Source organism: Chionomys nivalis, chromosome 2 (genome assembly GCF_950005125.1).
Source record: "Chionomys nivalis chromosome 2, mChiNiv1.1, whole genome shotgun sequence".
NCBI lineage: Eukaryota > Metazoa > Chordata > Mammalia > Rodentia > Cricetidae > Chionomys > Chionomys nivalis.
In genome coordinates, this window is record NC_080087.1 from 80,809,758 (window position 1) to 80,835,483 (window position 25,726).

General features: G+C 43.1%; 1 protein-coding gene across 1 annotated transcript; it reads left to right on the forward strand.

Moving 5' to 3' along the window:
• LOC130868955 (ubiquitin thioesterase OTUB1-like) lies at positions 1–9,310 on the forward strand. The gene is made up of 3 exons (XM_057761026.1): positions 1–96; positions 8,206–8,446; positions 8,730–9,310. Exons 1-3 carry the CDS (start codon positions 1–3, stop codon positions 9,308–9,310), a joined length of 918 nt encoding a protein of 305 aa, XP_057617009.1.
• The last annotated feature ends 16,416 nt before the right edge of the window (positions 9,311–25,726 follow it).

The window sequence follows — 25,726 nt, forward strand, 5'->3', positions numbered from 1 at the left end:
ATGGAGAGCAGCACTTCACATGTGGAGTCTGTGAAACTCATAAAGTCCAAAGCTGGAAGGTTCTCAGAAAAGCTGGAACCAGGCCCTCAGGGAAGGGTATGAGAGAGACGGTCACGTGAAACCACAGAGCTCAGGATAGGGTTCTAGCCTGATGAGACCCAGACACCGGGGAGTGTGATCAGTGACAGGAAGGACCCATCACTACGGCCAACTTGTGAGGTCTGGGCCTTGACTCTGCAGCTGAGGGGAAACACAGAGATAATGTCATAGCCTACATGGGCCTCAGTCTATTCTAGCCCTGGGTGGACATGAGGTGTTATGGGAGGCCCTAATGGGTCAGGCTGAGGCTTTCTGTGGATAGGGACTCATGACCATTATTGATCCATCTTCCAGAGAGTGGCGAGTGGGGGGACAGTCCTAAAGGTAGGGGGAGGGATGATCCCACCAACCCTACTTTTAGGTATGATTTTTATTATTGTTATTTTATTTTTTGGACAAAGACAGAATTGGAACTTCCTCAAGCAGTCTGTCTGATCACCACAAAGGACCTTGTACCAGAAAATGGAGCACGGAGAATGGAATCAGGGTAGAGACTTGAGTCTGGTAGCACAGGTTCGGAAAACCTGGGCTGAGTCCCAGGGGTCTGTGCAGGAAGTCACCATGATGAAGACATAGAAATGGAGAGTGTGGTTGCTAGAGATCTGAATAGAGTGATGTAGAGGAAGGTTCAGGTGTGTGGGAGAATGACAAGCTAAAGATCCAGAGATATATTTCTAAATAGAAATTTCACAGAAAAAAAATAGAACTAAAATATGGGATACTAGAAAGAGTCAACAGGGACACAAATGTCTTGGTGGGGAGGACAGGTGTGGGAGTAAGAGGATGTGGTGGTTTGGACGAGAATAACCCCCATGGCTCAGATCTTTGAATTCATGGTCTCCAGTTGGTAGAAATGTTTGGGACAGGTTAGGAGGTGTGGCCTTGTTGGAGGAAATGTGTCACTGGGGATAGATTTTGAGGTTTCCAAAGCCCAAGCCTTTCCCAGTTAGTGCTCAGTCCACCTCCTAACATGGATGGGATCTAAGCTCTTAGCTACTGCTTCAGCATCATGACTGTCCACCTGATTTCATGTTCCTGAACAAGATGGTCATGAACTCACCTCTGAAACTGTAAGCCCTGATAAATCCTGTAAATGAAGACTGTGCTTTTGTTTCCTGGCCACCTGGACCTGATTTATCACATAAAACTATATTAATTATAACACTGTTTGGCCAATGACTCAGGTGTATTCCTAGCTAGCTCTTACATCTTAAATTAACCAATTTCTATTAACCCCTGGATTGCCACAAAGCTGTGGCTTATTGGTCAAGTTCTGGTGTCTTTCTCCTTTGTCAGCTACACAGCGTCTGCCTGACTCCACCTTCTTTCTCCCTGCATTCAGTTGAGATTTCCTGCCTACCTATATTCTGCCCTTCCATAGGCTAAAGAAGCTTCTTTATTAACCAGTGGTAATAAAACATACTCATAGCATACAGAGGGGAATCCCACACCAAAATCCTTTTCCCTCTAGGTTGAAGTGGTCATGGTGTCTTAGCAATGCAATGGAAAAGTAACTAAGGCAAAGGGCATGAAGGGAAGACAGACTCTCAAAGAGAGATCAGAGATGAGACCAGAGAGACACAGATGCACAAAGACCACCATGGCAGATGCCTGGAGAATAATAGACACAGCATGGTTACAGAAATACAGGCAAAGCAGGATATGGCCCAAGCCAGGTGAGAGCCAGTCAGAGTGACAATGTAGGGCACACCTAGAGCTTGGTGGTATACCTCTTGTTCCCAGGGACCTTTCTGAGCTTCTTTTACTCTGCCATGGCCAACATCATCTGCTTTATGATTTTTAGTGAGTGCTTTAATTTCTAGGATCTCAAATTTGTCCATTCACTAAGTTCACTGAGTGAAAGATTCACTATCATCAGCTCTTTGAATAGCCAGCTAAGGTCAGAGATCCCACCATGAGCCAGGAATCAGTGTGGGTGGATTCTGGGTAGAGACCAGGGGTCTAGAAAACAGAGGCAAGAAAGCCTCAGAGGTCAGATTCCCAGAGAAGTAGAGATTATTTTAGTCTGTCCGTGCATCTGAGTGTGGTATCATTCAATGGGTAACCAGCAGTATCCATAGCAACTGAACTTAGATGTGCTAAGGCATGTTCACATGGAAGAGTGTGCACAGCATGCATGGACCTCTGGGTCTGAGCCTTGGACTCACATAAAGGGATTGTGCTGGGGCAAGTTTGTTATTCCAGGATTTGGAAGGTTGAGGCTGGGGCTTGAGAGTTCAAAGTTATCCTCAGTTCCTTCTGTGGAGGCCAGCTTGGAATACATGAAACTCTATCTGAAAAAAATACACAAAATCCTTTCCTTTCTCAAGGAAATACATTGTTTACTTGTTTACAGAAATCTGAGATAGCATTTCTGGTTCCAGTTTGCCTATTTCCACATCCATAGACTCCCATGAAAATACTTTACCTTCCAAGTGGGGTGACAAGTCACACAGGGCATAGATTTAGATGTCCAAAGGATGGACTGTGGGAGAAGAGGCTGTAGTCATCTTGCGGTGATTCTAGGTAGCTGAAGCTGTAGAGACAGCAGTGTGTGTGTGTGTGTGTGTACCCACATGACCACCTACACTCAACTGGGAGCACACTCCCCAAGTTTCTGAGGTGTCCTTGAGATGCTGTCGTGTTGTGCAAGGCACAGGCTTAAGTACTAGCCGTTTATGGGATCAAAACATGTTTTTAGGGTGTTCATGCCTTCCTCTGGGTGTGTGAACTCCTTCCTGGCATCTTGAAGCACTTCTCTGGGCCCCATACCTGCTTGTACAGCCGCTGTCGAGAACTGAACAATTTCATTACTAAGCATGTGAGACGTGCCAGGAATCACTGAACCCCAGTGCTCATCAGGCTCTCTTTGACTCCTTCCTTCACATAAACTCCTTGATGAAAAAGGAGCAGAGGTCTCAACAGACACAAAAGCGCCCTCCTGGATTCCTGTGCTGATCTCTTCAAACTGGACTCGGAAAAACCCGTGTCAAATCGAAACCCTTTATTTTATTAATGAATATAACACCTTTGGGGGAAGTGATTTATCCAAGGTCACATAGTGAGGTCAGTGTGAAAAAGGGCTGGGATCTTCATCTTATCCACAGCTCAGTCTCAATAAAATACAAGGGGCCTGGATTAATCTCCACCCACCAGCCGTTCCATAAGCAAATCTAATCTCTCTCACAAGTAGAACAGAAACACTAGACTAGGCATCTCCACAAAGAGTCCACTGGCAGTCCTAGGTATTATATTGACAAGTGACAACCAGCATCTTAGAAAAGAGTTCCTTCCTCCCTCCCTCCCTCCCTCCCTCCCTCCCTCCCTCCCTCCCTCCCTCCCTCCCTCCCTCCCTCCCTCCCTGGGGTGTTTGAAAGAAAATGGCCCTCAAAGGGTGTGAAACTATTAGGAGGTAAGATCTTATTGGAGGAAGTGTGTCACTGTGCACGCAAATATTGAGGTCCCTCAGTGTGACAATCATTCAACTTCCTGCTGCTTGCAAGATGTAGCACTCTCAGACCCAGAACCATGTCTTCTCACACGCTGCCATGCTCCCTGTCATGCTGATAATGCACGGAACCTCTGGAACTGTAAGCCAGCCACCCCAATGAAATGTTTTTCTTTTTTCTTCTTTTATTTTTTTAAAAAGAAAACAAACTATCTTTTTTCATTTTATATACCAACCCCAGTTCTCACTCCCTCCCCTCCTCCCATTCCTTCCATCTTTCCCCCCTACCTCACCCGCCCATCCACTCCTCGGAGAGTGTAAGGCACATTGCTTTGGGGAAGGTCCAAGGCCCTCCCTGCTATATCTAAGCTGAGAAAGGTATCCACCCAAAGAGAATGGGTTTCCAAAAAGCCAGTACAAGCAGTAGGGATAAATCCTGGTGCCACTGCCAGAGGCCCCCGCAGTCTGCCCTAGCCATACAACTGACACTCACATTCAGAGGGTTTAGTTTGGTCCTGTGCTGGTTTCTTCCCTGTCTGGCTAGAGTTGGTGAGCTCCCATTAGCTCAGGTAAACTGTTCAGTGGGTGTCCCCATCATGGCCTTGGCCTCTGTGCTCATATTCTCACTCCACACACTCTTCGGCTGGACTTTGGGAGCTCTACCCAGTGTTCCACTGTGGATCTCTGCCTCTGTTTCCACCAGTTGCTAGATGAAGATTCTATGGTGACATTTAAGATATTCATCAATCTGACTACAGGGCAAGGACAGTTCAGGCACCCTCTCCCCTATTGTTTAGGGTCTTAGCTGGAATCATCATTGTGGATTCCTGGGAATTTCGCCAGTACCAGGTTTGCTAGCCCCATAATGGCTCCCTCCATCTAAATATCTCTTTCCTTGCTCTCATCTCTGTCCTCCCTCCATCATGACTGTCCCATTCCCTCAAGTTCTCCTCAACCATCCTCTTCTCCTTACTCTTTCCCTTCCATCTTTCCTCCCCCGCAACCCCATGTTCCCAATTTTGTCAGGCAATCTTGTTTATTTCCTCTTTCCAGATGGATCTATATATGTTTTTCCTGGGGTTCACCTTGTTACTTAGCTTCTCTAGGATCATAAACTATAGTCTCAATATCCTTTCCTTTACAGCTAGTATCCACTTATGAGTGAGTACATACCATATTCATCTTTCTGTGTCTGGGTTACTTCACTTAGGATTTTTTTTCTAGTTTCATCAATTTGCATTCAAGTTTCAAGATGTCATTTTTTTTTCCCACTGAGCAGTACTCCAATGTGTAAATGTATCACAATTTCTCTACCAATTGTTTTGTTGAGGGGCATATAGGTTGTTTCCAGGTTCTGGCTATTACAAAAAATGCTGCTATGAACATAGTTGAATAGATGTCCTTGTAGTATGATTGAGCATTCTTTGGTTATATGCCCAAGAATGGTATTTCTGGGTCCTGAGGTCCGTTGTTTCCCAGTTTTCTGAGAAACCGCCATATTGATTTCCAAAGTGGTTGTACAAGTTTGCATTCTCACCAGCAATGGAGGAGTATCCCCATTATTCCACATCCTCTCCAGCATAAGCCATCACTGGTGTTTTTGATCTTAGCCGTTCTGACTGATATAAGATGGAATCTCAAAATCACTTTAATTTGCATTTTACTGATGGCCAAGGATGTTGAACATTTCCTTTAGTGTCTTTCAGCCATTTGAGATTTGTCTTTTGAGAATTCTGTTTAGTTCTGTACTCCATTTTTAATTGGATTATTTGGAATTTTGATGTCTAATTTCTTGAGGTATTTATATATTTTGGAGATCAGTACTTTGCTGATGTGGGGTTGGTGAAGATCTTTTCTCATTCAGTAGGCTGCCTTTTTGTCTTAATATGTGTGTCCTTTGCTTTACAGAAGCTTCTCAGTTTCAGAAGGTCTCGTTTATTTATTTGCTCTCAGTGTCTATGCAACTGGGGTTATACTTGGGAAGTGGTCTCCTGTGCCCATGCATTGAAGGTTACTTCCTACTTTCTCTTCTATCAGGTTCAGTGTGGTCGGCTTTATATTGAGGTCTTTAATACATTTGGACTTGAGTTTTGTGCATGGGGATAGATATAGATCTATTTTCATCCTTCTACATGTTGATATCCAGTTATGCCAGCACCATTTGCTGAAGATGCTTTCTTTTTTTCCATTGTATAATTTTAGCTTCTTTGTCAAAAATCAGGTGTTCATAGGTGTGTGGATTAATATTCAGGTCTTTGATTCAATTCCATTGATCAACCTGTCTGTTTTTATGCTAATACCAAGTTGTTTTCATTACTGTAGCTCTATAATAGAGCTTGATATCAGGGATAGTGATGTCTCTGGAAACTCCTTTATTATACAGGATTGTTTTGATTATTCTGGGTGTTTTGTTTTTTCATATAAAGTTGATTATTGTTCTTTCAAGGTCTGTGAAGAATTGTGTTGGAATTTTGATGAGGATTGCATTGAATCTATAGATTGCTTTTGGTAGGATTTCCATATTTATTGTTGATCCTACCTATCCAAGAGCATAAGAGATCTTTCCATTTTCTAGTATCTTCTTCAATTTCTTCCTCCACAGACTTAAATTTCTTGTTGAACAGGTTTTTTTTTTTCGTCTTTGGTTAGTGTTACCCTAAGATACTTTATGTTATTTGTGGCTATTGTGAAGGGTGATATTTCTCTGATTTCTTTCTTAGCTTCTTTATCATTTGTATATAGGAGGGCTACTGATTTTTTGAGTTAATCTTGTATTCTGCCACATTACTGAAGATATTTATTAGCTGTAGGAGTTTCCTGGTAGAGGTTTTGGGGTCACTTATGTATATTATCATATCATCTGCAAATAGCAAAAGTTTGACTTCTTCCTTTCCAATTTGAATCCTCTTGATCTCCTTTTGTTGTCTTATTGCTCTAGCCAGAACTTTAAGAACTATGTTGAATAGATATGGAGAGAGCAAACAGCCTTGGCTTGTTCCTGATTTTAGTGGAATTTCTTTGAGTTTCTTTATTTAATTTGATACTGGGTGTCAGCTTGCTGTATATGGCTTTTATTATGTTTAGATCATTCCTTGTATTTCTGATCTCTCCAAGACTTTCATCATGAAGGTGTATTGGATTTTGTTGAATGCTTTCTCAGCATCTAATAATATGATCATATGGTTCTTTCGGTTTACTTCTATGGTGGTTTACTTGGATAGATTTTTGTATGTTGAACCATCCCTTCAACTCTGGGATAAATCCAACTTTACCATGGTGGACGATTTTTTTAATGTGTTCTTGGATTTGGTTTGCCAGTATTTTATTGAGTATTTATACTTCTATGTTCTTGAGTGAGAGTGATCTGTAATTCTCTTTCTTGGTTGAGTCTTTGTGTGGTTTCAATATTAGGATAACTGTAGCCTCATAAAAAGAGTTTGATAATGTTCCTTCTGTTTCTATTATGTGGAACACTTTGAAGAGTATGGGTTTTAGCTATTTTTTGAAGTTCTAATAGAATTCTGCACTGAAGCCATCCAGCCCTGGGCTGTTTTTGGTTGAGAGGCTTTTGATGACAGCTTCTACTCCCTTTCAGTTTTTAGGTCTATTTAAATCATTCACCTAGTCTTGATGTAATTTTGGTATGTGGTACCCATCCAGAAATTGTCCATTTCTTTTACATTTTCCAATTTTGTGGAGTACAGGTTTTTGTAGTATGACCTAATGATTCTCTGCATTTCTTTGGTGTCTGTTGTTATGTCCCCCCTTTCATTTCTGATTTTGTTAATTTGGATGTTCTCTCTCTGCCTTTTGATTAGTTTGGATAAGATTTTGTCTATTTTGTTTATTTTCTCAAAAGAACCAGTTCTTGCCGGGCGGTGGTGGCGCACGCCTTTAATCCCAGCACTCGGGAGGCAGAGGCAGGCGGATCTCTGTGAGTTCAAGACCAGCCTGGTCTACAAGAGCTAGTTCCAGGACAGGCTCCACAACCACAGAGAAACCCTGTCTCGAAAAACCAAAAAAAAAAAAAAAAAAAAAAAAAAGAACCAGTTCTTTTTTTTTTGATACTTTGTATTGTTTTCTTTGTTTCTATTTTATTGATTTCAATCCCCAATTTGATGATTTTTTTGTCATCTACTCCTCCTGAGTGAGTCTGTTTCTTTTTGTTCTAGAGCTTTCAGGTGTGCTGCTAAGTCATTAGTGTGAGATTTCTCAACTGTCTTTATGTAGGCACTTAGAGCTATGAACTTTCCTCCCAGCACTGCTTTTTAGTGTCCAATAGGTTTGGGTATGTTGTGCATTCGTTTTCATTGAATTCTAGGAAGTCTTTAGTTTCTTTTTTATTTTTTCCTTGACACAGGGGTGGTTCAATTGAGTGCTGCTCAATTTCCATGTGTTTGTAGGCTTTCTGCAATTCGTATTGCTGTTAAATTGTAACTTTAAACCATGGTGATCTGATAAGAAACAGGGGTTATTCCAATTTTTTTGGTATCTGCTGAGGTTTGCTTTGTTACCGGGTATGTGATCAATTTTATAGATTGTTTCACGAGGTTCTAGAAGAAGGTATATTTTTTTGTGTTTGGGTGGAATGTTCTGCAAATGTCTGTTAAGTCCATTTGAGTCATGACATCTGTTAGTTCTCTTATTTCTCTGTTAAGTTTCTGTCTGGGGTGGAGGAACCTCAGCAGCAGAAGCAGGAGCCGCTGGGCAGCGACTCCGAAGGTGTCAACTGTCTGGCCTACGATGAAGCCATCATGGCTCAGCAAGACCGAATTCAGCAAGAGATTGCTGTGCAGAATCCACTAGTGTCCGAGCGTCTGGAACTCTCAGTCCTGTACAAGGAGTACGCTGAGGATGACAACATCTATCAACAGAAGATCAAGGACCTCCACAAAAAGTACTCCTATGAAGGCGAAGGTGTAAGTCACAAACAATCCCACACTAGTTTGGAATTATGATTAATAGAATGGTTATTTATTTAAAGGGGAAAAAACTTACAGATCACCGTCCCAGACAACAGCTCTCTGCGCAATCAGGAAGGGAGTCTAGTCGCTGGAAGCAGAGCAGGGAGTAAGAGAGCACGAGGAGGGAAGTGGCCGCTTTTTTAAAGAGAGAGACCACGCCCCAAAGGGCTGGTATCTCAGCGACTATTGGCTGGAGGAGCAGAAGGACCTCCCGCAACACTCCTACATCTGGAAGACCAGGCCCGATGGCAACTGCTTCTACGGAGCATTTGGATTCTCCCACTTGGAGGCACTCCTGGATGACAGCAAGGAGCTGCAGCGGTTCAAGGCTGTGTCTGCCAAGAGTAAAGAGGACCTGGTGTCCCAGGGCTTCACTGAGTTCACAATCAAGGACTTCCACAACACGTTCATGGACCTTATCGAGCAGGTGGAGAAGCAGACCTCGGTAGCTGACCTGCTGGCCTCCTTCAATGACCAGAGCACCTCAGACTACCTTGTGGTCTACCTGCGACTGCTCACCTCAGGCTACCTGCAGCGGGAAAGCAAGTTCTTTGAGCACTTCATTGAGGGTGGCCGGACTGTTAAGGAGTTCTGCCAGCAGCAGGTGGAACCCGTGTGCAAGGAGAGTGACCATATCCACATCATCGCCCTGATCCAGGCCCTCAGCGTGTCCATCCAAGTAGAGTACATGAACCGTGGTGAGGGTGGCACCCCCAACCCACACGTCTTCCCTGAGGGCTCCGAGCCCAAGGTCTACCTTCTCTACCATCCTGGACACTATGATATCCTCTACAAATAGGGCTGGTTGACCTGCTGCGCCGTGCCTGCCTCCCCTTACCAGGCGCTAAACTTGTACAGAGGGCTTTTGGTTTGGTTTCTTTTTTCTTTTTCTTTTCTTTTCTTTTTTTTTTTTGTGGTTGTAGATGGTCATATTTTCACTCCTCCCTTATCCTGTCATACACCTTCCATGTTTTATTAAAGGGGATGCTGGTGGTGAGCCCGAAAAAAAAAGTTTCTGTCTGGTTGACCTGTCCATTATGGAGAGTGGGATGTTGACGTCTCCTACTATTAATGTATGGGGTTTGATGTGCAATTTAAGATTTAGTAATGTTTCTTTTACATATGTGGGTGCTCTTGTATTTGGGCCATAGATGTTCAATATTGACACTTCATCTTGATTGATTGTTCCTGTTATGAGTATAAAATGTCCTTCTCCATCTCTTCTGATTGATTTTGTTTAAAGTCTATTTTGTTAGATATTAGGATAGCTACACCCACTTATCCCTTAGGTCTGTTTGATTGGAAATCTTTTCCCAACCCTGATGTGGGAAGGTCATTGGTTAATTAATAAAGAAACTGCTTGGCTTCATAGGTTAGAACATAGGTGGGTGGAGTAAACAGAACAGAATGCTGGGAGGAAGAGGAAGTGAGCTAAGACACCATGCTTCTGCTCTCCAGGGCAGACGCGACGAAGCAAGCCACCAGGTCAGACATGCTGGATCTTTCCCTGTAAGACTGGTGCTACACAGATTATTAGAGATGGGTTGATCGGGATATGAGAATTAGCCAGTAAGGGCTAGAGCTAATGGGCCAGGCAGTGTTTAAATGAATACAATTTGTGTGTTGTTATTTCGGGTAAAGCTAGCAGGTGGCTGGGAGCTGGGACACAGCCCGCAGCTCCTTCAACACAACCCTTTACTCTGAGGTAATATATGTCTTTGAGATTGAGGCGTGTTCTTATATACAGCAGAAGGATGGGTCCTATTTTCATTTCCATTCTTGTAGCCTGTGTCTTTTTATAGGCGAATCGAGTCCATTGATATTAAGAGATAGTAGTGATCAGTGATTGTTAATCCCTGCTATTTTTCAGTGGTAGTGTGTTTGTGTGTCTCCCTTTTTTGGGGTTTGCTGGTGTGATGTTATTTGTTTTCTGTGATTTTGAAGGTGCAATTAGCTTCCTTGGGTTGGAGTTTTCCTTCTATTAGTTTCTGTAGGACTGAATTTGTAGATAGGTATTGTTTAAATCTGGTTGTATCATGGAATATCTTGATTTTTTCCATCAATGGTGATTGAAAACTTTGCTGGGTAAAGTAGTCTAGACTTGCATCTGTGGTTTCTTAGTGTCTGTAGCACATCTGTCTAGGACCTTCTGACTTTCATTGTTTCCACTGAGAAGTCGGGTGTATTTCTGATATGTCTGCCTTTATATGTTACTTGATTTTTTTCCTTTGCAGCTCTTAATATTCTTTCTTTATTCTGTACATTTTGTGTTTTGATTATTATATGGTGAGGGGCCTTTTTTTGGGGGGGGTCCAGTTCATTTGGTGTTCTGTAAGCTACTTGTACCTTCATGGGAATATCCTTCTTTAGGTTGGGAAAGTTTTCGTCTATGATTTTGTTGAATATATTTTCTGTGCCTTTGAACTGAAGTTCTTCTCCTTCTATTTCTATTATTCTTAGGTTCGGTCTTTTCATGCTGTCCCAGATTTCCTGGATGATTTTTTTTTTTTGAGACAGGGTTTCTCTGTGGCTTTGGAGCCTGTCCTGGAACTAGCACTTGTAGACCAGGCTGGTCTCGAACTCACAGAGATCCGCCTGCCTCCGCCTCCCGAGTGCTGGGATTAAAGGCGTGCGCCACCATCCCCCGGCGTGATTTTTTGTTAAGAATTTGTTGGATTTAATGTTTTCTTTGACAGATGAATCTATTTCTTCTATAGTATCTTTAACCCCTAAGATTCTCTCTACCGTCTCTTGTATTCTTTTGGTTATGCTAGCCTCTGTAGTTCCCGTTCATTTACCCAGAATTTCCATATCCAGAATTCCTTCAGCTTATGCTTTTTTTATAGCTTCTATTTCAGTCTTCAAGTCTTGAACTGTTTATACTTTTTGCTTCACCTGTTTGATTGTTTTTTCTTGGTTTTCTTTGAGAGATTTATTGATTTCTTCCATTGTTTGTCTTTTCCTCCACTTCTTTAAGAGATTTTTTCATTTCCTCCTTAAAGGTCTCCACCATCCTCATAAAGTTACATTTAAAATCATTTCCTTCTACTTCTTCTGGGTTAGGGTGATCAAATCTTCCTGTTGTGTGGCTACAGGTTTCTTGTGTTACCGCGTTGGGTTCTGGTGTGATCATGTTGCTTTTTAAGTTTTTGAATGAATTCTTGCATTGGTACATACCCATCTCTTCCACCAATTGGTGCCAGCAGCATCTTTGCCTCTTGGTCCAATCCTTGCAGTGGCTGCCTGTGTCTTTGGGAATATTCTTTTTTTTTATTATTATTTTTTTTTATTCTTTTTTACTTAAAATTTCCAACTGCTCCCCGTTTCCCATTTCCCTCCCCCTCCTCCCACATATTGCCCCCTCCCCCCGCTCCCCTCCCCCTATCCCCACTCCACTTCTCCTCCCCCTAGTCCACTCCCCCTCCCTCTCGATACTGAAGAGCAGTCCAAATTCCCTGCTCTACATGAAGACCAAGGTCCTCCCACTTCTATCTAGGTCCAGGAAGGTGAGCATCCAAACAGGCTACGCTCCCACAAAGCCAGTTCATGTATTAGGATCGAAACCTAGTGCCATTGTCCTTGGCTTCTCATCAGCCTTCATTGTCCGCCTTGTTCAGAGAGTCCAGTTTCAACCCATGCTTATTCAGTCCCAGTCCAGCTGGCCTTGGAGAGCTCCCAGTAGATCAGTTCCACTGTCACAGTGGGTGGGTGCACCCCTCGTGGTCCTGATTTCCTTGCTCATGTTCTCCCTCCTTCTGCTCCTCATTTGGACCTTAAGAGCTCAGACGGTTGATCCAAATTGGGTCTCTGTCTCTCTCTCGATCCATCGCCAGATGAAAGTTCCTGTGCCATTCTCCTTGGCCTCTCGTCAGCTCTCATTGTCCACCACATTAAGAGAGTCCGGTTTTATCCCATGTTTTTTTCAGTAGCAGTCCAGCTGGCCTTGGTGAGCTCCCAATAGATCGGCCCCCCTGTCTCAGTGGTTGGGTGCACCCCTCATGGTCCTGACTTCCTTGTTCATGTTCTCTCTCCTTCTGCTCCTCATTATAACCTTGGGAGCTCAGTCCGGTGCTCCAGTGTGGGTCTCTGTCTCTATCTCCATCCATCGCTAGATGAAGGTTCTATGGCGATATGCAAGATATTCATCAGTATGATTATAGGATAGGTTCATTTCAGGTTCCCTATCCTCAGGTGCCCCAATGAACTAACTGGGGACAGGGAATATTCTTGATTTGCTCTGTACTGTCGCATTCTGTGGCTCAGGGAGCCACTGTGGTCTCTCTTAGGCTACTCTCTTGGCCTGATCTCTTGGTCTGTTCTCTTGGTCATAGCTCCAGAGTTCCTCTCTTGGTCTTCTTTTTTTCCTCTCTGTGTAGTTGCAGCTTGTGTTACAAAGTTCTTCTGAGGTTACAGGGGATAGGAGGGTTTAGGGGTGGAGTGGGACTTGTAGCGTGCAGGGTCTAACTGATAGGATGGGGCTATTGGAACAGCCTACCTACAGGAAACTTGCATGCTAACTAGCTAGAGAAGCTGATGCAGGTGGGGGATGAGCCTAGGATTTTGCCCTTGTAGGAGGTCCTTGAGAGTGGGGTGTCCTGCCCGGTGGGTGGTCACTTATTTCTTGGTTCTCTCTGTGTAGTAGTAGGCTGTGTTTCAGAGTTCTACCGAGGTTGAGGGGATAGGAGGGTTTGGTGACAAAATGGGACCTGTAGCTTGCAGGGTCTGATTGATGGGGTCGGGGTATTGGAGAAGGCTACCTACAGGAAGCTTGCCTGCTGCCTGGTTAGAGAAACTCAAAATATGTTTCTGAGAAGAGTTAGTGTGGACTGGGCAGTAGGGGTGCATATCTTTAATCTTAGCATTCAGGAGGCAGAGACAGGCAGATCTCTGTGAGTTTGAGGTCAGTCTGGTCTACAAGAGCTAGTTCCAGGACAGCCAGGGCTGTAACACAGAGAAACCCTGTCTTGAAAAACAAAAAACAGCAAACAAACAAACAACAACAACAACAAAAGATTTACTGCTGTCATGGTGTCTCTTCACAGCAATGGAAACCCTAACTAAGATATTTTCTTCCTTCTTTTCTTTGGTAGATGTGTGTTGTATACATGCATGCGTGTTTGTGTGTTTGCATGTATGTAGGTGCACCTGTGTGTAGAGAAGCTCAAGTCCACATTCACGTTTGCCTGCTGGCTCAAAGTTAGTGTCAGATCTTCCTCGATGGTGCCCCTCTTCACTGTGGCAGGACCCAGAGCCACCTTTCCCCAGAGGTCCCATGTCTGTCTTCCAAGTTTTGGGTTTACACAGGGAGCCAAACATTCCTGGCTTTTATGTGACTTGTGTGTTTTGAACTTCAGTCCTTATGCTTGTGTGGCAAGCACTTTATTGGTGGAGCCATTTTCCCAGTCCCGTTGTGAAGAATTCTGAAGACTCACCTCAGTGATGTGTGTGTGTGTGTGTGTTTATATGTGTGTATGTTGATGTAGTACAGGTTTTCTTGAGCTTGCAGTAGGCCTGGTTAGGTTCAATCTCATGAGAACTCTCCAGGCTCACCCTTTAGACTGCTAGGATCAGAAGTGTGAGCCACCATACCTGGTTTGCTTATCAGTTCTGGGGACCTTTGCTGAGCACTGTTACTAGTGCTTACTCATGTGCCTTTTCCCCTGTCTGTCCATCTCAGGAAAATTTCAGGCAGAAACTGATAGTGTGGTTAGCAGTCACCAGTGTTCCAGCCTTTGAACATTGGGTAAAATATGCTTCATATTCATGCTGCTACCCTTCCATAGTTACTGTGACCTCCTCCCAATTGGTCTCTCACTGCATAACATACTTCCAGGTGCTTATGAATATCTTTAGAGGTAATTGATTCCTCTAGCATCTAATGCAAACATGCTGCTTTCCTATAAGCCCCATAGGAGGAAATGGAGCATAGTGAGGAAATACTAGACCGAAGTAGGACCAAAATCCAGCTGGGCAAACTCCAAACTCTGCATCTCCAAATGTGATGTCAAAGAGCTCTTCAGATCTTCAACTCCTTTCAGCTTTGTCAACTGCAACATACTTCTCTCTTTTGGGCTGGTTCCACTTCCTGTCAGCAGCTGTCCTTGGCAGGTATCTCATGAAAGTGGCATCTCCGAAATCTTGGGGCCTCCAGGGCAATTCAGGCTTCACTTTTACAGCTTTGTGAAATAGCTTCTTTGGGCCTTCATGCAGGGAAACCTATGATACTTGCCTGGCCTTAGAGGCTTTCCTTAGTAGCAACGGGGATTTCATAATCCGTCTCTTCTATTCTTGGCTCTAAAGTCAGAATCACATGGCTGAAGCTGCCAAGTTCTGAGCTTGAACATGGCTCCCTGATTCAGTTACAATTTTGTTCATGTTTCCTTCACTGCTTAAACTTGTCGTTCCTGGAACTTGCTCTGTAGATCTGCCTGACCTCAGACTTAGAGATCTGCTTGCCTCTGTCTCCACTTGCTGGCATTAAAGACATGTGCCACCACACCTGGATCCAAGCTTTCACAAACTGGAAGCTTATTTGGGTGGGGTCTTGTCCTGAGGTCTCCATTCCCTTTATTCTATTTCTTGATATCCCCTTTCTCCTCAATCTGTAGATTTTGTATTTTTACTTACTTAGCTTGCTCCTTTTCATTACAAATCTTCCTAAGAGTCAACACAAATAACAACATGGCAGAGTCTATACAAGGCTGTTTTGAGATTTCCTTTGCCAGTGTAAGTAATCCAAAATTCTTCATTTAGCCTCAGGCAGACATTTTGGACAAGAGCAAAAAGCAGCCACTTTCTTCACCAAAATATCATAAGAATAATCTCTAGATAACATACTGAAATTCTTCTTCTCTGATACCTTTTGAGCCAGGCCCACACAGTTCAAATCATCCTCAAGACTACTGTCTTCCATACTGCTTTAGTATGGCCTGTTAGCATTTCACTGCTTTCCTAAATCAAAGTACCAAAGTCTGTATTACTACAAAGAAAAGCATGGTCAGGCTTTCACAGCAATTCCCCACTCCTGGTTCCAACTTCTGTCATAGTTAGGGTTTCTGTTGCTGTGAAGAGACACCATGAACACAGCAACTCTTATAAAGGGAAATATCTAACTGGGCATGGCTTACTGTTTCAGAGGTGAAGTCTATTACCATCATGGAGTTACATGGCCACACTTCCTAATGGTGCCAATCACTATAGGCTGTGCATTCAAACACACTGTAGGGACCATACCTATTCAAGCCACCACAGAGTGCTAGCAGAGATTTTTCTGTCCTTCTCAGTTCCCTCACAAATTGGCTTATTTGACACTGTATAACTTTCCTAGGGAGATGTGAACAAACATATTCATATCAGATATGTGAAAGGTGACAGACCAAATAAATGACCCCATCTGAGTCTGTCTTGGTAGATCGATGACTTATTGAAATCACAGGAACATGGGGAGGATTTTAATTCACAGGGTCTTGGGTGATTCAAAGGTAACCGAATCGTCCCAAATCCCACCCTACTGTGAGGGATAACTCATTAAACTGATAACCTTAGCACTCACTACCAGCCTTGAAGGCAGTATTTGCTTCTATAATTATTTGAATATGGCACCTTTCTGAACTTATGATTCTTGATTCTCCCTCCAGGGAAGCATAACTCAGTACAGAGGAAATAGCTCCACAACCCCTGAAAATATTCTCAACGAGAAACACCTGGAGAAGGACAGAATAGAGAGAAGGTACAATATAGGAAGGTGGATTTGATGGAACAGAGTAGCAAAGACACATACGTGAGAGACAGAGATACAGAGTGACAGAGATAGAGAGACGAGAGATTCATACTACTTGTATTGATGAGCAGAATAGAAAAGGAGGTGTATCATCTAAATTTGTGCAAATGAACACAGAAATACACCGTTGGATAACTGGGTACTCTACAAGTACTTCTCAAAATCTTGTGTTTTCCCTCACCTCCTAGAACAAAGGTATGTGTTTGTGTAAGAGGCTGGCCCAATGTGAGCCCTCATTCTTGACCACCACACTGCAGAACTTGTCCTTGGGCTGCCCAAGTCCCAGAAATCTGGACCCCACACCAAAGCTGAATGGGTTTGGAAGTTGCCCTGTGTCCAGGAGCTCTGCCTCTTGCCTGTGGGACACAGGAAGAAGGCATGCAGTCACCTTGGGATCTTTAGCTCAGTTCCCAGTCCTTTAAAGGATGGATCTGTGGGTCTTCTAATCTCTTTAATGTTTTCTCTTGACTGTAGAAAATTTCATTTCCACCTGGCCCAGCCTACTAGCTCACAGATCCCTCTAGACTAATGGTTCTCAACCTTCTTAATGCTGCAAATTTTAATATAGTTCCTCATGTTGTGATGGTCCCAACTATAAAATTATTTTAATTGTTATTAAAAGCTTTCATTTTGCTATATTTATGAATTGTAAATATCTGTGTTTTCTGGTGGTCTTAGGCAACCCTTGTGATAGAAGTTTTGACCCACAGGTTGAGAACTGCTGATCTAGATGGACTTCACAGTTGACCAAGGAGAAACCCTTGTGGTTTCATGGTTGAGAGAATACTTTTGGGAATTAATGTGAATTTGAACTCTACGATTAGGAAAACTGAGGCCAACGTTAGAGGAATATGTACAACCAGGACTTGAGGGCAAGATCAGTCATTCCAGCTCCCTCTTTGCCATCCCACAACCTCCCTTTCCTTCCTCTAGTGAGAGAGGGCTTGTTCTTTCCCAACCAATTTGTCATGTACCTCCAAAGTATCTTCATTAAGTCTCTGATCCTAGTTCTTTGAAAAGTCTTAGTTTAAAATCAAATTCTAACTTCTCAGCCACACTGCCATGTGTTCCTTTCTGCTCTTTTTGGAGAAAGGACTCAAATAAAAAGGTCTCACTGTGTAGGTCCAAGTGGTCTGGAACTTGGTATGTAGATCATTCTGGCTACTCAATCCCAAGAGAGACCACTGGCTATATTTCTAGGAGGCTGTGATTACAGAAACATTGCTTTGTAATTTCATGAAAAATCTCTTTACCTCCAACGAGACAACCCGAATTCGCCCTTTCTCAGAAACCCAGCGCCACTGGCGTATCATTTCTATGTGCATGGACAGACTTATTTGGAAAGTTCAGTATAAACGCAATTACTTGACCACTACACTTGCTGATTTTTTCACTTAAGGGTCTCAGGGATCATCTACATTGCAGCATGTGTCAACAATGCATTCCTTTTTAATAGCTGAATGATAATCCAATGTTCCCCACATTTTGTTGATATGTTTTCCCAGTAGGGACATGAATGCACTCTCTCTCTCTCTCTCTCTCTCTCTCTCTCTCTCTCTCTCTCTCTCTCTCTCTCTCTCTCTCGGTCTCAGTATGCAGCCCAGGGTGTTTTGACTTCCTAATCTACCTGCCTCATTCCCCAAGTAGCTGGGATAAGATATACAACATGAAATCTGGAGAGTTGTGTCCATTTTTGATTCTGCTGGGTATGGGTCTTTCTCTCAGTTGATTTCTTCTTGCTGTGTTCCTGTGTTGGCTGCTTTTATGTGAACTTGATACAAGCTAGAGTAATTTGGGTAGAGGGAGGTTCAACTGAGAAAATGCTTCCATAACCACAGGACCCCTCCCCACTCCATATTCTGAAATTGTATATTCAGCACCTGGGAAGGGTGATGGAATCACCTGGGCTTCAGTGGTCTGGGACAGCCTTGTCACTCCAGCTCTGTCACCTCAGCATCGTGACTTTTCTCTTGGGTTGACTGCCTGCTCTTCCAAAGGTCCTGTGTTCAATTCTCAGCAATCACATGGTGGCTCACAACCATCTGTAATGAGATCTGGTGCCCTCTTGAGGAAGAGACCTGGTCAGTCATCCTCATCAACTTAGACCATGAAACCTGGTATGGACTAGTTCAACAGAACTGCCATATACAGGTTGTCCATACATGCTTCAGCATTGCAGGGTAAACATTTCAATTTTATTTTCATTTTCCTCAGTGGACATTCTGTGATTCCAACATCTCCAGCATTTTGGGGGTCTCTGTCTCAACTTAGCCTTCACTTCCCCTGCTTCATGTAGGAGTGTATGAGGCAGGGACTTATAAAGGGAATCCAACCATACTAGTTGGTGCTGGATCTCAGCAGTTTTCTGGAACTTGGGTGGAAACCTCCAGGATTCCATCACTCTTGTATCTTTCACATCTGCCAAACCAGTGCCACATGATGCTGTGGCCAAGTTCTAATGCTAGATCAATCCGTGCCTTGCTCCCTGGACCACAGTGTTCTGTGGCCTGAAGAGCAGTTGGCCACTGCTTTCTGACCCTGGCATAACACTTACTAGGTGACGTTTTTGTTTTAGAAAGGAACCTTGAATTTCACAAACCAAGCCTACAGTGGGTGAAGTCTTGCCCTCAGGGCAGCTTTTCTATTGTCCCAATGCAGAGCACGGTTAATCCCAGAGATGGGAGGAGAAAGACCACTGACAAAATCATCATGACCAAAGGAATTAAAGCAAGCTTTTTTATTCATGTACATAGGCTGCTTTCCCCTAATACAGGGTTTTAGATACCAATATTGGACCTGAGAAACAAGGCTTTTACAGAACTCTGGGATGGAGGGAAAATAGCGTTATAGGAGTAGAACATAACAGGTGCTCAAAACAAAGTATCTCAACAGGTGGTCTTAATAAGTTTATCTCGAGGGTCTTATAACCTTTTGAAACAAAGGTAGGTTGCAAGGCAGTTATAAAACATTTTGAAACAAATAAATGATTGATATTCCAGGAACAGAGAGTATAGAACTATTTGTAGTTAAAGCTACAGTGGGGTATGGCTGAATCCTTGAGAAACAGAGGTTTAAGCATAAACAGGAATGAAGTTAGTTTGTATTTGCTATGAGGTGCCTTGTAAGCCTAAGATGGCAGCAGACTGGTTCTTCACACAAGTTTGTCCTCAATGCTGGCGATTACCTTAACGAGTATAGCTGCATCCTCTGAATCCACATTGTCTGTAACTTCAAACTCTCTCATGCTTCTTTTAGTTTTCTTCTGGAAAATTGCAGAGTTCCCATATCTTCCTGCTCCACTTTGGCTCCTTATTACCATGGACTTGAATCAGAGCTGTGGGCGATAACCATGCCACTGCTCTACGGCTCCACCAAATAAATGAGTCCGCTCTTTTTTCTTTCTTAACATAATTGTTGAAATAGGAGCGGCAGGGCTGTGTCCCCGGCACCCAGCCGCCCGCATGGCTAGCTTATGCCCCGAAATAATTACACGGAAACTGTATTCTTTTAAACACTGCTTGGCCCATTAGCTCTAGCCTCTTACTGGCTAGCTCTCATATCTAGATTAACCCATTTCTAATATTCTGTGTAGCACCACCACGATCTGGTGGCTTACCAGGGAGATCTTAACCTGCGTCTGTGTCTGGTGGGTGAATCATGGCGACTCCTGACTCGGCTTCTTTCTCCCAGCATTCTGTTCTGTCTACTCCGCCTACCTAATTTTCTGTCCTATTAAAGGGGCCAAGGCAGTTTCTTTATTACTTAACCAATGAAACAACAGATAGAAAGATGACCCACCTCCATCACATAATTCCTTTTATTGATCTCTTGGGAATTTCACACCATGCCCCCCAGTCCCACTCATTTCCCAGTTCTTTCATGTCTACTCGCCATCCTTGTAGCTTCCCCATTCCCCCAAAAAAGAAGAAAAACATTTCATGTTTCCATCTTTCTGTCTTCTCCATCACATATTCATTTGTCCTCCTGGCCTTGGAAGCTGAGGTATGTCTTGCAGGATACCACACAGCTTTACTTGTGAGTGTTCATTGCAATGAGTTGTTGGTCTGGTTTAAGGCCACTGGCTTCTGGTGCAGCATCAATACTGAACCCTCAGTGAAACCTCTCTGATATCGTGCTATTGCCTCAAGTCATGGAGATCTTGCATCTATGGTTCCACAGGACCAGACTCTTCATGTGCTCCAGCAAGTCATAGATGGGGTAGACATTGGGGTATGCCAACTCAGAGCCCCAGATGTGGGTCAGGGTGGTAGCTGAGTTGGTCAGTCTGGACCTCCACTGGGACTGACCCCTTTAGCAGAGGGCCAGGGCCAGCTCTCCTGCACACATGGTGAGGGGTGAGAGCAGCTCTACTGAGTGTGGGACCAGCTCTCCCATTGTGGAAGCAGGGAAGGGAGGGACATTTCTCCTAGTGTCATGGATGGTCAGGACCAGCTCTTCAGTGCCCATGCCATCTGACGCAGTTTTTCATGGAGGAGTGCCTCTTCTAATGGTTTGGCCTGCAAGAGGCAGAACCAGTTCTCCAATAGCCAAGTTACCCGTGACCCTTGATGGTAACACGGGCCACAAACATCAACACTGACTCTGTCTGTCATAGGACGTAGACCCAGACATGGCCCTCAGCCACAGTTAGGGCCTGGAGTCCATTCTTTTTGAATCCAGTTTCACTCAAGTTCTCAGGGCACAGAGAGAGCAAATCAGATTTCTCTAGACTATTTGAATAGCTCTTAGCCTTGCTCCCGTAGACTCTCACTATTGTTTCCCTTTCTTTTACTAGTCTGGTTTTCCAAAGTCCCACCAGAGCACCCAAATACAGGCCACTTTTGGGATTCTTTATAATTTCATGCTCTTTTCATAAATCAGCTCCAAAGGCCCAAGAACGATACGGTCAGGTGTATCACAATGACAATGAAGAATACAAATTTTCAGGAAGAATGGCTGGTTCATTGCTGTGACGAAGGGCCTGACAAGGGGTCAACAAGAAGAGAAAGGGATTGTTTTGAAGGTATCATCCATGATGACATGGAAGGTGTTGGGACAGGAGTATGTCAGAGGTTACACTGTAGGTCACACTGTATCCCTGGTCTTGAACCAGAGGTAGATGTGTACTTGTATTCAACATGCATTCTTCTTTCTGTTTTGATTGGGAACCACACAAGGATAGTACCCATAGATAGGGTAGGGATTCCCTATTCAATTAAAAATCTGTAGTTCTCTCAAGAAGGCACCCCCAGGGGTAGGTTGATATGATCCCAAATCTAGTTGAGGTGAACAAACATAGTCCAGTGGATTCTCTCAGTTGTAGGGACTGAGCGGTATTCCCAACACTGTCTCCGAGTCCCTGAACCTCTGGCCTTAATTTACTCTTTTCTTCTTTTTCTCCCAGACTCAAGGATTCTACCTTTTTTTTCTGTTTCTCTCTATATCTCTGTGTCACCATCTCTGTGATTAATCTATTTGTCCCTCCTTCTCCTTCTGTATGTCATCTCTCTTTCTCCTCTGCATGGAGATGGAACCTAGGACCTCAGACCTGCTTGTAAAGTGCCCTAACCCTAAGGCACATCCAGGATCATCCATGATTGGAAGAGGCCAGGCAGTGCTCTACCATTGTGGTACATCATCAGCCCTTTAGAAAATTTTAATCTGGAGATAGGGTCTTGTTAAGTTACCCAGGCAAGGACTGATGCTTAATCTCAGTCTCCCTATCGCTGAAATGAGAAGCATGGGCCTATCCTTGGACCTCTCTCTCTTTTTTTTAAAACAATACTTCACATCTCTTTACTAAGTAGAGAGAGAAACACACACATACACACACACACACACACAGAGAGAGAGAGAGAGAGAGAGAGAGAGAGACAGAGAGAGAGAGAGAGAGAGAGAGAGAGAGAGAGAGAGAGAGAGAGAGAGAGAGAACTCTTCTTTCTATATTTATCCAGTGCCTGGCTACATCCAGGACACGACCTCAATAGCAGAGTTACATTCCAGTGACCAAAGAGGAAGGGAAGAAAGGCATGCAGATTCCAGACACAGTACCTGCAGTCTTCTGACCTTGGAATGGTGCCACCCTAGACTGTATTGAAACCAGACTTTTGTTCTTGCCAAGCTGGGTGATTTGACCCTGAACATGGGCCATTTTTCCAACCCAGGATTCCTGGTGGGAGCCATAGGTGTGTTCCATGCAGTAGCTGACAATTCACAATTTGGGAAGGTATGTCACCTTCCCTTATTAATATACAGAGGAGAGAGAGAGAGAGAGGGAGAGGTAGAGGGAGAGGGAGAGGGAGAGAGAGATTGGGGCGTTGCCGAAGGTTACACAGTGAATTAAAACTACTTTGTGCAATAGGAAGGCTGCTTTCCAAACATGAAATGTGCCAGATATGATGCCACACATCTGTAATACCAGCACTAGGAGCCTGTGAGAATAGCTTTATGAGTTCAAGATAAGTCTGGGATACATAGGCTAACAAACCAATTTAAAATGTGGTATGGAGAATCAAATTCAAACTTGAAAGTTTTATATTTGCTTGAAATAGCAGAGATACATAAGTCATTTTCTACATAATTCAAAAATTTTGGAAGAAAAATTATGATACAAATTAAATTTTTATCACTGCAAAAATATACATCAGATTTTTACACACAATATGAACACCACCAGCAACAACAACAAAATCATAAGATCACATGGCCTAAGTCTGTAATCTTAGTTACTCAAGAGAAAAGATCATAGTCACAGTCAGTCTGGGTGGCAGAGCAAAACCCCAAATATCTTTGACACATTGGCACACACTTGCATTCCAAGTGCTGGGATGTGGAAGCAGGAGAATCAGGAGTCCAAGTCCAGCCTGCACTACATAATAATATCATGTTTCCTAAAATCAAAGAAAGTCAAAACAAAACAAAAAAAATGGGTGCTGGGGATTTGGCAGAGTCGGGGAATGTTAACTTGCCCGCTGTAAATGAAGCCCTGAGTTCAATGCCCAGCAGCATATAATATGATCATTGTGATTCATGGCTATGCACTCAGCACCAATTTAGGAGCCCGGAGTGTGTAAAAGCATCCTTGGCTACACGGCGATACAGGGTAGGTCAGGTTTCATGAGACCTTCACACCAAGAGAGAAAGAACAAAGGACATCTGTCGAAGTTTTAGGTTGTTTTGAACCTGCTTGTCAATCAGGATGACAACACACCTTGGGTACCTTAGTCACTGGACCACAATGACACTGACATATGTGAGGGTAGATATTTCTTGTGTTGAGATACTTTGGAAAGGTCTGTAACTGAAATCTGATACTTATGTAGTCAAGAATAACCTTCAGGGTCCTGAGACTGTATGTATTCATTATCACACTCACTTCATGCAGTGATGAAGGTGAAATCCAAGTCTTCATGGATGCAAGGAATACAGTCTATCAGCCGAGCCCATCTCCAGGCAGTTTTGCCCTGACTGTCTATGTAGTTCATTAGATGTCAGTGTTATCCAAATGGCTGGTTCTCTTCCTCTTCCCTGTAGATGACTCCACACGTCCTTCTAGGTTCCTCGTCTCTCATCACTTCTTTTGTCAAAATGTCAAGATGGCATAGAGAATAAAGGTTCTCTTCCAAGACACAGATATGCATTTGCCTTGCCCCCAGCATGTATACTTTATTTCTCCAGATTCATACTAGTTTGTAGTTTACAATTGAATGGTGACCAACAGAGTTAGTAAAAAAAAAAAAAAAAAAAAAAAAAAAAAAAAAAAAAAAAAAAAAAAAAAAAAAGTGGTGAATTACGGGAAAGGTTTTAATTCAATTTAGAGTTTAGGGTATTGGAATAGAATGAATGCTTTTTATCTGAGAGGATAGGGTGGGTTATATTAGAAGAAGCAGAAACAGAGTGCTAATTGTTGACTATTCTCTTTAAAATTCAAATTGAAATTTAAATGCCATTATAACTACATTAAGAAGTAATATGTGAACTGGGGAGAGGGCTCAATAGTTAAGAGCACTTGCTGTTCTTGAAGAGGACCTGGGTTAAGTTCCTAGCATCTACATGATGGCTACAGCCATCTATAACTCTAATTTGAGAACATACAGTGCCCTCTTCTAACCTCTTGATCACAAGACATATATGTGTTGAACATAAATATGTTCAGATGAAACACTTACATACATAAAATGAAAATTAAAAAAGGAGCTGGGTAGTAGTGGCGCACGCCTTTAATTCCTGCACTCAGGAGGCAGAGGCAGGTAGATCTCTGAGTTTGAGGCCAGACTGGTCTACAGAGCAAGTTCCAGGACAGGCTCCAAAGTTACACAGAAAGCCTGTCTTGAAAAACCAACAAAACAAAACAAAACAAAAGAATAAAATGACAATGTGAAGCTCTACAGCTTTGTAATGTCCATTCTAAGTGAGTAGATGTTCACTGCTATGTATAGACTGTGGACCTGGTCAATTTCTCTGTGTTATGTTTTATAATACAGTTAAGACAACAACAAAAGAAGAAATGAAATGTTTTAAATGTGATTCAGGCATTGCCTTTATGTTATATTTTGTTGTGGAATGTTCCTTTCCAGCTTACTTATTTGATCAGTTGGTCTTTAGTTGGTGACAATATTTTGAGAGTTGTACAATATTTAAAGATCGGGGTGGCTGGTGATAACAAGTTACTTAGATTAGGCTAACATTCATAGCCAGGCTCTGTCTCTCTCTCCCACAAGCAATTCATTTTTTGCTACTGATATGTAATTAGTCCCAATTTCCCATGTCAATGCTGGAGCTCAAACTACCAAAGAATTTAAAACAAGAAAGTAAATGGTGAGTTTATCATATAACAACCCCACTCCCGGTACTTATGTTTTGTGTTAGTTGCTTTGTCACTGTGGCTAAACATCTACTTAGAAGCAAATGTGAAGGATTTATTTAGGGTCAGTTTCAAGACAGGAAGGTGGGGCAGCTGAACCCTTAGATTTGCTGTGTGAGCATGAGGCAGGTGAGAAGGGGAGAGAAGAAGGTGTGAGGGAAAGGTTCCCTCAAGTAACTTCCTACCAAGTCTGAGAACATCCTAAAATACTATTGGTTAGAGATCAAGCATTCAAACACATGGAGTCATGGGAGGTCCTTCACATTCTAACCACGACACTTTGTGACTGGATTGACGTCATTGTCATAGGAGCAGGTCCTCTAAGGGAGTGTCCAGTTTCCTTTTCAGCTCTGCCAGTCTTAGGTGCACTTGCTTGCCCCCTGACATGTTATAATGCAGTAGCAAATGCCTCACCAGACACCAGTTCTGGGAAATAACTGCTTCCAGAAGCACAATGTAAAATGTCTCCTAATTATAATTTCCTGCTCCCTGGTACTCTGCCTCAGTAGGAAAACAGAGTTAGACAGTCTCAGCACCCTGAAGCTCTGAGTCCACAGGGGATAGAGACCCCA